The sequence below is a fragment of the Chrysemys picta genome, chromosome 11, assembly GCF_011386835.1.
Source record: "Chrysemys picta bellii isolate R12L10 chromosome 11, ASM1138683v2, whole genome shotgun sequence".
NCBI classification, from domain to species: Eukaryota; Metazoa; Chordata; order Testudines; family Emydidae; genus Chrysemys; species Chrysemys picta.
Genome location: NC_088801.1, coordinates 5,071,444 through 5,087,939, shown reverse-complemented (window position 1 = coordinate 5,087,939; position 16,496 = coordinate 5,071,444). Strand labels below are relative to the sequence as shown.

Here is a 16,496-nt window from a genome sequence, read left to right as displayed (position 1 = left end):
CCAGTTCTTCCAGTTTGTTCCCCATACTCCTTGGATTTGTGTATAGACATATAGAGGCATATGCCCCTCTTGTTGCCCCTGTGATTCTCTTGTAATTTTCCATTTCCACCCCAACATTTAGCCCTCTATTGAAGTTACCTTTTTTTATACCTAATTGTGGGCTTTTGTCATCTGCCCCTTTTGAACCTAGTTTAAAGCCCTCCTCGTTAAGCTGATGAGTTGTTGTGCAAAGATGCTTTTCCTCTTCGTGGTCAGATGGAATCTCTTCCAGCAGTCTTCCTTCCCAGAACAGCATGCTATCAAGAAAGCCAAAGCCTTCCCATCAACACAGTCTGTGCAGCCATGCATTCATTTCCAGGATACACATATCCCTGCCTGGGGCCCCAGCCAGGAGGATGTACAAGAACACAGCCTGCATCCCCGACTCCTTCACCCCCAGAGCCCTGTAGTCACTGCTGATCTTCTCATAGTCCGACCTGACAAAATCATTGGTGTCCACACGGATGAGCAATGTGGGGGTAGCGGTCAGAGGGGTAGCTGAGCCTCTGTAATGTCTTAGATGCGGGTTCTAGCAGGCAGCACACCTCCTGGGACATCATGTCCCTCTCAGGAGGGAGTCCCTGGTTTCCACCACCCTACTCTGCCTCCTCTTTGGTGCAGTGGCCACGAACTTCCCTGCCTTGAGACAGGTGGCTCCCCCTCCTCGGCCACTGGGGTCTGCTCCTCTCCTCCTTTCCCAGTGCAGCATACTGCATACAGCATATTAACCAGAGAAACTGGAGCAGTTCCAAATACAGAATTAAAGAGGGAATAAACCCACCTCGTAGCATTTTCTCAATGTACTGACGCAGCTTTTTCAATCATTCGCATCCCTGAGGAAAGAAGATCATAAGGCATCTTGTTACTGGTTTTTAAACTTAGATTTTTAATTTATAAGCAATACCATGTAAATCAAGAAATCATACAAGACTTTAAAATACACAAAGGAGATGTTAGTTGGCAACCAAAGAAAATGCAGCGACATATATATCTAGGTATATATGATGCTCGACAGCATAGTATTTCAGCTCCTAAAGACAAATAGGAAGGAATAATAGTGGATACAACAAGTTGACTTCAAGAGCTTCAGGAATGGTGCTGATTTCTGAAGGTCAGATCCCCATCTGGCATAAATTGTCATTGACTTAAATGAGGTTACGACAGTTTACAGCTGCTGAACATCTGCCTCGAAATCTACATCCAGGAGCCTTATTATCCACACGTTCAAAGATTTTTAACAAAAAGAAGAGAACCAGTACTAGGCATGCTTTAGTCTTGTCTGTAACTTTCTAAATAGTATTAAATAACATGTAGAACTGTTCGCCCCAAGACAAATGTACCATGAGTCCAGTATTTAATTTCTGTATTGCCCATTCATAGCTAGCAATGACTGCCACATATCCTGGAATTTATTAGTCCAAGTCTGATCTCAGATCTGAGAATTTTGCCAGGTCGTAAAAGCAAAATGTGGATGCTGAATCCTATCTGTCCCAGTGAAGTGTAATTTTCCCTTTGGCAACCACTGCCACTCTCCATACAGACTAATAAGGCTAGCGCAGCACCTTCCAAACATCATTTAATTTAATTAATGGAGATATCCTATCTCCTAGAACTGGATGGGACCTTGAAAGGTCATTGAGTCCAGCCCCCTGCCTTCACTAGCAGGACCAAGTACTGATTTTGCCCTAGATTCCCTAAGTGGCCCCCTCAAGGATTGAACTCACAATCCTGGGTTTAGCAGGCCAATGCTCAAACCACTGAGCTATCCCTCTCCCCATTTGATAGGGTGGCGGTTCTCTATGATGAATACTGCAAAATATGAATAGAGTTTCACATTGTGTGGTAAATGGAAACAGAGCGACGTATAGGTTTTATATCTACCTTACATAGTAATTAAATGCTTTGGCCTTACATGTGGGTATTATGTTTGTTTTTTCTAGTGTAGAATTAATTAGTTGGTACAATTAAAAATGACATTTGTTTTAGATCAAAACTAATCATTTTAGAAACTTTAATTTATAGATCCAGAGGCATCACTACATGGGCAACCAGGTTCTGAAGGTCTTTGCAGCGAAAGATGATGAGGTGAGATAAATGAATTTTAAGTTGAGTGGCGGCTCACTGTGAATTAATGGTAACGAATCTGGCAATAAAGTTGGCGTAGGGGTCCTTTGGTGTTAATAAAACCAATACATTCTTCACTATGCAACTTACAAAGGTCCAGATCCAGCTCTCATAGAGGTCAATGGGAGCTGGATTGAGCCCAAACACAAATTTCTCATTTCTGATTGGACACATGATATTGAAAGTTTCACTGTTGTTTAATTATATCTGGGAAGGCTGCAAGTAGCTCATATTTGCCATGTTTGTAAATGGTGGCTTGATTCTGTATGGATCATTGTATCTCAGACTGTCTCATGGAATGCAAAGCGTGGTTTTTATTTTTTTCAAAATTTGAAATGTTGCAAGCTGATGTAAAACTCAGCAGAAAAAAATACAGAGGCAGTCAGCAAGGTTTCTTTCTCTTCAAGGCCTAATGATTATGAGGAAAAAGGAAAATAAATTGCTATAACCAGAAAAGGAGCCCAAACTCTCCAACTTGGGGTTCAAGCCTTATGACTTCCTAGCAGCCATTTTATAGTCCTCCCTCTGGACATCTGTGCAAGGGGACAGGGAACCTGAACTGAGGTTTAACCTTTTTGTTCACTGGTGACTATGTAATGCCCCTGCACTCATTCTCTCTCACATTTAAAATGAAATCTGGGTCTACTGTCAACATTCAAGAAAATAGAAACTTCCAAAACAAAGCCCTGAAAGTACCATTTCTTTCTTCCTTTCTATCCTGCCATTTCACGTCAAACCCTTTCCATTTTTGTTTTGAAAGGGTGATATGTACAGGATCTAAAGATAGTCCCTACTTTTTAATATATCCACTGTTGTGACCAGATTTGAACTGTGCCTATTGCTGTGTCTTTTGGAGGTAAAAGGTGGTGTTTAAGTCAAGCTGCTGACTAAAGGTGGAGATGTCCTTGTCTTCGCAAGTGCTTTTGGATTCAGCGTGAAAGTTGGTCTGAATAGCTTTTAACCAGGGCCTGTATGAACTTTCTTGACAGGCTGCAGCAGTTGCTCTTTCTGCTCTGATTCATGCTTTGGATGAGTTGGATGTCGTGGCCATAGTACGTTATGCTTATGACAGAAGATCTAATCCTCAGGTTGGCGTAGCCTTTCCATGTATCAAGGATGCATATGAGGTAACATTTTGACTTAATATAATGCCTTTCTTCAGAGAGTCTTTAAATCCTTCTTTGCAAACATTAATTAATGAAGCTTCACAACAAAGCAAATTACGTATGAGTTTGCAGTCTGATAAGGCAGGAAAAGAGGCCAGTTGTGATTTTGGGTTGTACACGGAGACACCAATCACAGAGCAAGGAGATAATCTCCTCTTACTATAAATCTGTGATGAGACCATATCTGGAATATTGCAGTCATTTCTGGACATCTAAATACTAACAAATTGGGAATTCTGAGCAGCCAGTTAAAATCATTAAGATGCTGGAAGAAATAATTGTCACTAGAACCAGTAGAACTCTGCTAGAAATGTTGTTAACTTTTGCTGAATTTCCCCTCCCCAGAATCTGTGAAATTTGGGGGAGATTTGCAGGGTTTGGAATTTTTTTTAGAGTGAATTCACTGCAAATGCACATCGTAGAACAAAACAGTATGTTTAAATGTGTCTTTATTGTATAGTTTTAATATCGACTTCTATTTTACCCCATTTTATTTTTAAAAATTTCCCCCCTCACCTCTCTGACATCTGTATTCCCCCGCAGATCTTTGAATTCCCTTATATCATTGGTTATCAACCTTTTCCATGCTATGAACCTCTTATAACAGAAAAATATTTCGGGACCTCATTGCCATCCTAGCTATAAAGAAAGGGAGGTGGCCATGAACCTGCTAGAACTTGTTCGCAGCCCTTGGTTGAAAACCCATGCTCTAGATCTTCAGTCAAACATTTGATTTTCTTCATAGCAAAGCAGTTAAGAAGGGAGGGGACAAGAAAAAACATTCAGTATTTGTAACTTTAAAAGTTGTGGTCAGATTGTTCACTGATTTATACTCCATGTCACCCCATAGGATGCATGTTAGTGCAGAATGTGGGTCCAATAGCTGTCAAATGGCTTTTCAAACATATCTTGCTGCACTGAATAAAGCACATGAGTGGGAAGTTTGTGCTAAAGTAATCAGCAGTGAAATAGTTGACATTTAATTTTATTGTCATTAAGTTTTTGATTTGACATCCCATTGAATTGAATGGGGGCTGGACTTGATGACTTGCGTGTCGTAGGTGGTTGATAAATCTATCACCATGGTTCCAGTTTTTAGATTCCACTGGAAGCCAGCCTCAATGTGACTAGTAATGGCAAGATCCTGGTTGTAGCAACTCCATCCTGATCTGAAACCAGCCTGTTCCTTTGGCAGGATGGCCTCAAAGATGGGGTGAGATGGACCAGTAAGACCCTCTCCATTAACTTGCAAATTGTGGAGAGGAATGCTGTTGGGTAATGGCTGGTGGCATCATTTGTTGGTTTCCCATGTTTGAGCAGGGTAATGACTACAGCCTTAAACCAGCTTTTTGGGATCTTTATCTTGAATGTAATGCAGGGACTAGGTCTGTGAACGATGTTTATCCATTTGGTCCCAAATTCTTAAGGAATTTGTGGTAAATGTGGTCCTTGCCAGCAGCTTTTCCACTTCTAATGGCCATGAGGGCCTTGTTTATTTCTTCTTTAATATATGGGAATGAGAGCGGTGAAGTGGCAGGGCTTTGTGGGACATTTAGAAAGAGTTCTTTCTGACCCTTCTGTCTAGTCAGCTTGTCAGTTCTGGTCTTCAGAGAAGACTTCCCAGAGAGCTCCCAGGGAAGGTGGGAGACAACAGCACTGGCCATCACTTTCGATTACTGGTATTTTACTAGCTTGGCAGCTCCAAGCTTGTGGCGTGCCCAGGCTTTATGACTGGAATGAGTGAACTCAAGACTCTCCACTGTCTAGTTCCGGGGTCGGCAACCTTCAGCGCGCCAGCCCGCACTGCTTCCCGTAGCTCCCATTGGCTGGGAACGGCAAACCGCAGCCACTGGGAGTTGCGGGTGGCCATGCAAATGTAAACAAACTGTCTCGCAGCCCACCAGCGGATTACCCTGACGGGCTGGAGGTTGCCCACCACTGGTCTAGATAATACTTAGTCCTGCCATGAGTGCAGGGGACTGGACTAGATGACCTCTCGAGGTCCCTCCCAGCCCTATGAGTCTATAACTTCTCAAGGTCCCTCCCAGCCCTACATTTCTATGATTCTACATTTTCTTTATTTCACCCCTCTCAGAGATACTGTTTGAGTTAGTCTGTCTCTGGAAGATAGTGCTGGATTGTTTCACGTTGCATTTGGGAAGGTTTCCTTTGTAACCAGAAGGGCTAGAAATGTAGTTTTTTAAAAAAATGAATGCTTTACATCACATCACACCCACACCCACACCCTAAAAGCTGTACAGCATATGTTTCCAGTGATCTTACTTGTGAGAGATTATTCAGAGAGCTAAATTATGTATAGGTTGGATAAGGGGGTGGACATAAGCCTTTGTATTTTTAAAGGGTATAAACATAAAAGATGGAAAAGAATTATTTAAGGTGCTATACACTGGAGGAGGTATATGAAAAAAAATTAGGCTGGGAATGTCAAAACCAACTTGCTTGATGGTAAGATGCAGTAGGCTGTAGAGCAGTCTCTCACAGGTAGTGATGAAAGCTCCATTGCATTGGATATTTAAAGCTGGTTTGGACAGAGTTCTGGGCAACAATCCTAAACTAGCAGGATGATGGACCAGGTGATCCAATAGGTCTAATAAATGGCTAGAGCATTACTGACACTTTTTTTTTAGTCATCCTGATATTTGTGAAGGTAATAATTATGTTAAATATTGTACTTAACATTTGTATTGTACTACAGTTCTTAGTACATCAAACTATTTCAATTTGTACAGTTTCTAGATTTCTGATTTCCTTATACTCCTGCTGCCTTTACTTCTGGAACTAACTATACATTTTCACTTCAAGTTCACTTGCTTCTCTTTTGTTTTTCCCCCCTTAGTGTCTGATATATGTGCAGTTACCCTTCATGGAAGACTTACGACAATACATGTTTTCCTCTTTGAAAAACAATAAAAAGTACACTCCTACAGGTGAGTAGGTCCCTTATCGTCTCACTAATTGGCTGCAGCCTAATACCATAACTTTAAGTCACTCTAAAAGACATGGAATGTTTGACTTTCCCTTGAAAACATAATCTGATGTGGAAAAAGTCAGTTTGGTCAGCTCATCAGAACTTTGTCTGGTTAGCTGGAGACTGAGTGGCTCTAAGGATTGCACACAGCCTTTCAGCACGACACTGCAGGCTAAAGTCTGGCTCAGGTTAAATGATCACAAGCTGTCATCTGAACCTTTATGATTTTAGGGAGAACTGGTTAATCCCCCATGACCCAGTCAGTCTTTGACCTCTCTTTTGAGACTGTCAGCAAAGGGTTTCTTTGTGATGGGGTTCACACTGTAGACCTCTCTACTTTAGGAACTGCACTGAGAACCAGCAGCTCCTTCAGATAGGCCATCTATCAGCCACTTTCCTATGCATACCGTGATGTAATCTACAAGTGCAAAGCTGGTGTTTAAATTTGTGTGCAAGTATTAGTGCTGAAGAAGCAGGCACACACCGGTGCTGGGATTCAGACAGAAGGCCAAGGTGAAAACCCCACAGTGTTCGGCTCACTGTCCCAAGAGTCTGGAGTAGATTGGATTAGTGGGGTAATGTGTAATCCAGACTGTGTTCTGGATGTTCTCATTTGTTGTAAGGCCCACTCTGAAAAGGAACAATAATCTGACAGTCAGGACACGAAGCTTTCGATTTCCTGCCTGTAACAGGCAGTTTGAAAGCAGAAATGTAACAACCCATTTTACCAAGGCAATAATTGACTATTGTGAACTGAGTTAATTTACATTCGTAACTTTTAAAAGTTGCATTACTCCATTTAGTTCTCCAAACCAACTGTTCTCCTCATTTTCCAAGTGGCCTATAAACCTTCTGTTACAAATAAAAACATCTTGGAAAAGAAGAAAAATGGAAGCAGAAAGGCAGCGGTAACTGAGATCTTCACAAAACTGAAAGGCTCTGTAACTTTACATTGTAGTCCGTAAACAATGCAGGGTTTTCATTACTGTGTCCATTATCCATGTTCATTATCAGCCTGTCTGTATCCCCAGGGAATATAAAACATAGTGAATTCTGGGGCATTTGATGCCTTTGTTAAAATCTCATATTCTGAAGTGAATCTTTGTGGGTGAATTATTACAAGCAGATCCGTCTGCAAGTGTATTTAATCTTTTTTGTGCATATTTATATTTGTTGGTTTAGAGGATCAGTTATCTGCAGTTGACTCTCTGATTGATTCTATGAGTTTGGTTTATGAAGATGATGATGGGGAGACAACCGAAGACATATTTAAAACCAGCAAAATACCAAACCCTCAGTTTCAGAGGTTATATCAGGTGAGATGATAAACTTTCAGATTAAAACTTTTCCTGTTTCTACACACTCCTCCCCCTCTTTTTCAGAGTTGTGTGAAAAGACTTGGATTGTGACAGGTGGAAGTTAAATGAATTAATCCGTAGATCCGGAGAGGCTACTAGCTTGTGCCTTGCCACCGGCATCAGTTTCAGACTGAATATTTCTAGCTCCCTGCATCGTAAGAGTTTGAACAGGCAGTCTAGCGAAGCCTTATCATCTAAGGAAACCCAGGCCAGCCAGGATATGTTGGGCCATTTACAAGTAAGGCATGTGCTTGAGAAACAGCTGCATCTTCTTTCTAGATAAAGAACCGATGTCCCGTGTTCTGTTTGCCACTGTAGATCAACTTATGCAGCATTGCCCACGCAAACTCCATCCTTTACTGCTGTTCCACTTGCCTGGTCCAGTGCAACATAATCAGTGCAGTATCCCTTGTTATTTATTTATTTTACTTGGCAACAAGCTGAAAGTGTACGTCCAACATAAAATATGTTTAGTATCAGATTTTTATACTGATAATGCGTAACTGCGTGATAGAAATTATTGTTGGGAAACTGGGTAATAGTTGGAGGCTTTGTCCCTCAGGAAGGCAAGTTTGTTTTGTGTTTTGGCAAGGAGGAGGCAGTTGAAGAGGGGATGCCTCCTCCCCTTCCCCTTTTAGGCAGGGGCAGAGATTGACTTTAAATCTTGGGAGGGTCTTAATTCTTCATTCTCTACCCCAGCAAACCCTGAAAACATCCACCTGCACCATCTGCTACTGCATCCAGCAGTTATAGATGTGTGTGTTAGCTTGGTGTTTCTGCTAAAATGATCAGCAGTGAAACAGTTAACAGTGTTGACACTTAAAATATCCTCATTGGGCTTCAGAGTTAACACATTTTAGAGATAAATGGAGCAGTTCACACTTGATTCAGAGCTATTGTTTCAAACTGTCGGCGTTTTGATTTACATTTGTTTCACATCTGAAGGTTTTCTTTGCAACCATGAAGGCGAGAGACTTAATTATGCCCCAGAATTTAAGGGTTCATTTTAAAAAAAGATGTGACAAATTAAAAAAGATGGGCAATTATGATGCAATTTATGCAGCTGCATAAGCATGTTATACACAGGGCCATGGATAGAATATTGTAGAATATGGGTTTCTGCTCTGAAAAGTGACTAAAATGACACTGTGGGGGTCCATCCTTATTGTGTCTCACTGATTCCAGATGAAATTTGCACATTTTACAAGTTAAAAAATGTTTTTCCTACGTGCCTGCAAATTCAGCCTGGGTGAATGAAACCGGAATGAATCTTTCAGAAGGTTGTATTAAACCAGTTACAAAAATCTCACCTGAACTTCTAGACACCTGGAGGTTAGCCAGTGTCCCAACACTTTGAGGACCAACTGGTTCCTAAGCGTTTTGTTGAGGCTGTCTGCCTGCTGCTCGGGAAAGCAAGTCAGGACTCTTCCCTGCAATCAGTCCGAACTGGCCCTGTCCATCTGACCTATCTAGGAGATCTTCATTCTGAGTGCATCACTATGGAATCTGAGTTCCCTAGGGAGCCCTTTCATTGTGAATTGCCACCTTCTGCTACCAAATTCTGATCCTTCCTTCAGGCTAGGAATGCAGGGCACATCTGGGGCTTAAGCAGAGCAGAGTACGTTGCTGACAGCTTACACGAATGGGGGAGTGAGCCTGGAAGCAGGGTAGCAGCATGAGGCTGCCTGGTTGCCAAGGAAGTGGAAGAGCAATATGAGGCTCGAAGGAAAGGGGAAGCAGAGTGGAAGGGACGGACTGAGATAGAAACTTCTGGATAAATATACAGAGAGTTCTATTTATTTAGCTTAGGTGTTTCCAAGGTGCCTATCACCTCACTGACCTGCTCCCCCACACAGCAGCCAGAAGCCTTCTTCCTTGTGGAACAGTCTCTTATCCTCTTAGTCTATGGGTTAAAATAACATCAAAAGTATTGTCACACCCACAAAAGCAGCTGGATGTAAATAAATATAGGCAGCTCTTGCTTCTCAGTCCTGTTACTGCAGCTGACTCACAGAAGACCTTAGGATACAGTAGCCTACAATACATATTCAAATCAGATTCACAATGTCTTGCTTTTGTGAGTTGAATTCAGTCCCCTAACGCTGTTTTAATATTGTTTTGGTATTACACGAGCCATTGCTACAGCTTCCAGCAACATCTTTATTCTTTTTCAAAATAATGATGCCTTAAATCCTTACAAGTGTTTTTCAATCTGTTGCTTTGTGCAACTGCCTCCTTTTGAACGTGTATGCTAATGTGGATTGCCCTCTGAATGGCAGCATGGAAGAGCATCGGTATTGATGTGCAACGTATGATAGGGATTGGTGTTATTGGCACCTCTTCAGCATGAATGTGGAGGGTTTTTTGTTTTGTTTTTCTTTCTTAAATTGAGGTCATGCCTGACAGCCAACAAGGGAGCATAACTGTTTGCTTGGCGTTTTGAATACTTACCCACACATTTATACATAATATATATTGTACAGTGCATTTCAGTAGCAAATGTTCCTCAGATATACAAACATACATCTGCACTGGCTTCCCACTCATTTCATATCAATTCAAAAGTGCCTGCTTTGTTTTTAAAACTCTCCATGGAAATTCTTCAGCCCACCTCATTGACCTGGTCTGTCGCTGTCCTCCCGTTTATCTAGCACTGGCCTCCTCTTTGTCTGCTGTCTTGCCACTGTTGTGAAAGAACCTTCTCTTCTGTAGCTCCTGCCATCTGTTCGAGCCTTCATGTGCCTCTGTCAGCCTCATCCATTCTCTCACTCTTTTCAAATCTAATCTGAAAAAATATCTATTCTCTTTTACCTGTGCCTTTTAATTTCTTTCTCTTTCTATTTGCTCTTAGGTACATAATGACTTCTGTTGAATATCCAGATATGATTGACCCAAGAGGAAATGTTTACTTTGAGGGACAATAAAGCTTGATGTTTACTGAAGCAGGAAGTCAATGTGTATATATATTGTTACCTGTATTCAGAATGTCTCCATCAGAAATATCTGAAAATCTCTCTCACATGACCATGAATTTAAACAGTCATTTCCTTTGAAACTAACATTTGAAAGGTAAATTGAAGTTAGGCAGCTGGAAGGAGAAAGCAACTGTTTAGTTCCTGGGAGTTAAGTAATAGTTTTCACAGAATTTATTGCAGCCAGTGAGGATGCTCTCATTTGCTTGTCTGAGCTGTTTGGTTTATATTGTTGTTAATCTCTTAGGAGGTCCTCAGGAAGTTGGTCTCATCACATGACTGTTTTCAGCCAATCTTGAGCCAGGATATTTCTCACCTATGTAGTAATAGTCATTGTATAAAACTAGAAGGTGTTTTGCCAAATACGGGTGAATTGTAAAATGCAACCTGAAAACCCTTCTCCTCACTAGCCCACTCTTTATCCTGACAGTGCCTGCAGCATAAGGCTTTTCATCCTGACAAGCCACTGCCACCCATTGAACAGCATCTTTTAGAAATGTTGGAGATACCTCAAGAGGTGAGAGAAAGATGCCAGGCTCCTCTTGAAAAAATAAAGGCACTTTTTCCCCTGAAAGATGCTGGCAAGAAGAAAGAACAGAAGACTGCTCAAGATGTCTTCAAAGACAAGTAAGTTGAAGGGGTTTTTATGGATGTTTTAAGCATTTCAGATTGTTTTTGTTGAATATAGCAGGCTTGAAATCTTTTGTACGTGAGACCAATGACTTGTGGATAGAATATCTTGTGATGCCAAACAGTCTGTAGATAGAGTACCTTGTTGTAGTGTGCTCTGCATGACTGTGTAGGATTTTTGTTTTTTGTTTTTTTTTTTTTTTGGTCCCAGTATCTAGTTCCCAGGGTGCAAGGGATTGTGAACTCTGTGGTCTGTGGAAACAACACATAAAGTTTCATGGGAACATCTGTGGGAAATGGAAAGGAGTCTAAAAAAATCTGGAGAACATGTACAATGTACATTGTTAACGAATGTATGTATTCGTTGTCGTATGAGTAGTAATCAAATGGTTTGAATAAGGACCACAAAAGGTCTCGTTCAGTTTAAGATCATATGCATTATACCATGGAGATAGATAAATACTTCAGAGCTTTAAACTGGTTGTAAAAGAAGTCTTCCATCTTGGTATGCTGTTTACATTGTTCAGTAGCTTCTATTTGAATGCTAAGTCGAAGGAAAAGCAGCTTGATTTTCATAATATAGTCTGCTATGTTCTATGCGTTTATTTCTTGAAAAGCCAAGTCATTGTGGGCTCCTCCAAAGACTTTCATTCGAATCAACAATTTTTAGAATAGAAATTGTTCCTGCTGCTATTAACAACTATAATGTGTTTGCCTCACTTGTATTTGTACAGTTAATCCTTTTTCTCACAGCCCCGTGTGGGCTTTGCAGTCTGTCAGCTCTCTGGTTAGCTCAGATAGTCTTTCATCCGCTGATGAAGGGTTCTCTGCAGCCATTTCCCTACGTTGTGCAGTAGAGCCCCTTCTGCCTGGCTGTTATGGGAAGACCACATTAAGACTTCTCCTGTCCCTGGTATCTAACCCAGCTTCTTCTTTGACCCTGGTCCTCTGCTTTTTCCTGCCTCTGTCTCAGGGATTCTTATGTCTAGATGCCTTTAGATCACATGCTTGCTCCTAGTCATACGAGTTACAACTATGACTCCCAATTTTCAATGGTCAGAGTCTGTAACAGATGAACGGATCACCCAAGGATCAGTGCTCTGTTACAGGTATATTTACCTTTAAGCTACAGTATACAGAGGTGACATTAAATTTTGGGGTTCCTAGTGAGGCTAATCTTACGATGTGTGTGAGTCATCCTGCTCTCCTTGTCCCTAGTTCATGGTCTTCAAAATGTAAACTTTCTGGGACAATGTCCCTAGTTGGAACAACCTCTTTCCTTTCCAGTTGCAATAGCAGGACCTACCTTCTGCCTACCATCACTGCCCTGGGAGAGCTGCTTCTGGTGTTGGAAGCCTTAAGAGCTGGTTCCCACAGACTTATTTTCTCCCCTCCAGGAGATTTGATGGGCAGGTGCCTATTATTGTAAAGCACTGTGAAGATTCTGTCAACATGCTAAGTATTATTATTATTCTACCACCGTTATTGGAACCAAATAACTTTATTGACATAATTTAAGGTTCTGACCTAAACCATCTGAAAAGAGGAGATTTGGTCTGAAATCAACAAGATGAAATTCAATAAAGACAAGTGCATAGTACTTCAGTTAGGAAGGAAAAATCAAATGCACAACTGCAATAAATGCTTAGGTCGTAGTACTGCTGAAAAGGATCTGGAGATAATAGCGGATAGCCCATTGAATATGAGTCAGCATATTCAGAGTTGTGAGAGAGGCTGATACTCTGGGTGTATTAACGGGAATGTCCTATGTAAGACACAGGAGGTAATTGACCTGTTCTGCTCCAGCTTAGGTCTCACTAAGGCCGAATATTGTGTGCAGTTCTGGGCACCACATTTTAGGAAAGATGTGGATAAACTGGAGAGAGTCCAGAGGAGAGCAACAAAAATGATAAAAGCCTTAGAAAATCTGACCTATGAGGAAAGATTAAAAAAGTGGGTGTATTTAGTCTTGAGAGAGGAAGGCTGATGAGTGACCTGATAATAGTCTATAAAGATATTCAGAGCTGTTAGAAAGAGGACGATGATCGGTTGTTCTCAATGTCCACTGAAGGTAGGACAAGAAGTTATGGAGTTAATCTCCAGCAAGGGAGATTTAGGTTAGATATTAGGAAAAACTGTCTAACTATAAGGATAGTTAAATTGTGGAATGGGCTTCCAAATGGAATCACATCATTGGAGGTTTTTAAGAACAGGTTGGACAGACACCTGTCAGGGATGGTCTGGGTTTACTTGGTCCTGCCTCAGTGAAGGGGGCTAGATTTGATGACCTCTCAAGGTCCCTTCCCACCCTACATTTCTATGATTTGTAATTAGAGCATCACTGTGTTCCTAACCTCTTAGTGTTTATGGTACTGTAGGGGTTCTTAACTGAATCTGTCCTGTTCTGTATCATTGTTTGTATTCCAGTGTCTAGGCATAATGGGATGAATTGCACAGTGTGATGACCTTGGTTCTGAATGTCCTTCCTTTTGCCACTTTGAGTTAGTATCTGTAACATTTTTGTTTAGTAATAAATATTGAGAAGTAATTTTCAAAAATTCTCATTTAGAACTTTGTGCCCTTTATTTTATTTACTTATATTGAATATTCAGTTCCACTGGTCAGTAATGTTCATCACTTCTTGTCCAAACCCAGATTGTTAAATACCTTGCTTTCGGTTTCATTCACTGCTTTGTTTGTGCCTGCTTGCTTTTGTGTTAGCAGTATGGCAAGGTTTATTCATTCAGGATTAGTGAATTCTGGTTCTTCCTTCCTGTGTCCCAACCAGTAATATAAATACTTGGTACTTTTAACGGGTCAGTTTCACAAAGCTGAAAATTATAAGCCAAATCAACTGGGAGAACAAATTTAAATGGAAAAATGTGAACAATAATTGGAAACTGTTTAAGAACATTTTACTAGATGCCCAAAAAGCCATAATCCCACAGGTGAAAAAGCTGGCCTATTTTAGAGGGGAAGTAAAAGCAGCCAAGAAAAAAATCAGTGTATAACAAATAGAAAAAGGGAACGTTGGCAGCAAAGAAAAATCTATTGCAGCAGATTTAAGGACAACAAGAAAGTTTTTAAAATATATCAGAAACAAAAGACATTCTGCTACTGGTCTATTACTAGATGTGTCCAGTTCCTCTCTTCTGCTGAGCCACCAGCAGTGGATCCCCTGCTCATTAATTGTTGGTACAAGAGTTGTGGTGGATTCCACATCACTGGAAATGTTTAAATCAGGATTGGATATTTTTCTAAAAGATATGTGTGACAGTGTACCCCATAGGGCTTTATGGGGAGGGGGTGCTTATAAATGTATGTATGACATAACTGGAATATGTTTTCTGCTGCCTGTGCCATGTAACATATCTCCGTAAGGGTTGTGATCTACTATATCTATTCATCCTATTTGTACGTATATATCATTTTCTACTCGAGCTTAAGAATATGGGCTGTATGCTTGCCTGATTTCTAAGTAAGCTTTGTGAGGCATTTGGTCAGCTTCTTTAGGAAGGAATTTGCCAGGTTAAGTACCTGATCAGGAGACACTTAGGGAACAATGCATCTTGGAATGCTCCAATCCACATGAGAAGTCTTCCTGGAGACATGCAAGATGCCATGTGGACAATGCAAAGACTGAGTCATGCAGGGGCATGTGACTTGCCCAGGTGACTCCAAAACTCCATCTTGGAGCTGGGCTTTGCAGAGGAGGGAGGTCTCCACCCACAAGAGAGAGTCTACTTAAACCTGTGGGAGACCCCTCCATTTTGTCTTCAGCTGGCTAAAGAAGGAGCCTCTCCACCCCCCCCAGGATACTTGAAGGAGACTGAAACAAAGGACAGTAACTACAGGGGGTGTGAGTGATTGCTGGACCCAGGCTAAAAGGAGATTAGCCTGTAAAAGGGAGCATTCTGGAACTGGTGAGGAAATTATCTGTATTCAGTTTGATTAGGCATAGATCTGCGCATTTTATTTTATTTTGTTTGGTGACTTACTTTGTTCTGTCTGTTACTACTTTGAACCACTTAAATCCTACTGTCTGTATTTAATAAAATCACTTTTTATTTAGTAATTTACTCAAGAGTATGTATTAATACCTGGGGGAGCAAACAACTGTGCATATCTCTCTATCAGTGTTATAGAGGGCGAACAATTTATGAGTTTGCCCTGCATAAGCTTTATACAGGGCAAAACGGATTTATTTGGGTTTAGACCCCATTGGGAGTTGGGCATCTGAGTGCTAAAGACAAGCGCACTACTGCGAGCTGTTTTCAGGTAAACTTGCAGCTTTGGGACAAGTGATTCAGACCCTGGGTCTGTGTCTGGAGCCAAACGGGAGTGTCTGGCTCAGCAAGACAGGGTGCTGGAGTCCTGAGCTGGCAGGGAAAACAGAAGCAGGGGTAGTCTTTGCACATCGGGTGGCAGCTCCCAAGGGGGTTTCTGTGATCCAACCCGTCACAATATGCTCTAGCTCAGCTATTAGATTTGAAGCAGGAATTAATTTAGGGAAGTGCCATGGATTGTGTTACGCAGGAGGTCAGACTATGTGATCACCATTGACCCTTTTAGCCTTAAAATTAATGAAACAGTGAGAGATTTCTATTTCAAACTCACTAAAATTCAGAAACCTAAACTCCTGGTATGAAGGAGAAGATGCACAGTGCCATTAAACATTTGGTTTTGATTTGAAAGAAACAGTATATTTTTCTTTGATCTAAATGTAAGTGCTGTTTGTACAGTACTTTGCGTGTTGAGTGAGATGATATCTTATTGTTTATCCCTGTCTTTTAAAATAAGGCATTATGTGTCACGTGAATGTCATCAGTACAGTTAGGACATTCCTTGGAGGGAAAAGTCCCAATATTGGCAATATAGTCCAGGGGACTGGATCCTGGACTTGCAGTCAGGAGACTGGGCTCTGTTCCTGTTTGTATCACTGACTCTGTGATATCTTGGCCCAGTCATTTAACCTCTTTGCTTTTTAGTGTCTCCACCTGTAAAATAGGGATAATGACCCTTGTTCAACTTTGTATGACTCTTTGACATCTACAGATGCGCAATGTTGTTGTTGTTTTTATGAATCACCAATACTATTCATGCAGCTTCTAGGTTTTTTATTCGATGTCTCCCATCCACGTGTTTACCTGATTCACTTCTGCTTAGTTTTTGAGATCTGACGGGATCACAGTATAATGGTGGTATGGACTAGAGGCAA

General features: G+C 41.1%; 1 protein-coding gene across 2 annotated transcripts in view; it reads left to right on the top strand.

Moving 5' to 3' along the window:
* The window catches only part of XRCC5 (X-ray repair cross complementing 5), a 68,177-nt gene that overhangs the window by 23,281 nt on the left and 28,400 nt on the right, over positions 1–16,496 (top strand). For both annotated transcript variants that reach the window (XM_005279894.5, XM_065561415.1), the window contains exons 10-14: positions 2,062–2,124; positions 3,153–3,290; positions 6,187–6,277; positions 7,501–7,634; positions 11,079–11,275. In XM_005279894.5, coding sequence (XP_005279951.3) covers positions 2,062–2,124; positions 3,153–3,290; positions 6,187–6,277; positions 7,501–7,634; positions 11,079–11,275 — 623 coding nt within the window. The remainder of the gene's footprint in view (positions 1–2,061; positions 2,125–3,152; positions 3,291–6,186; positions 6,278–7,500; positions 7,635–11,078; positions 11,276–16,496) is intronic.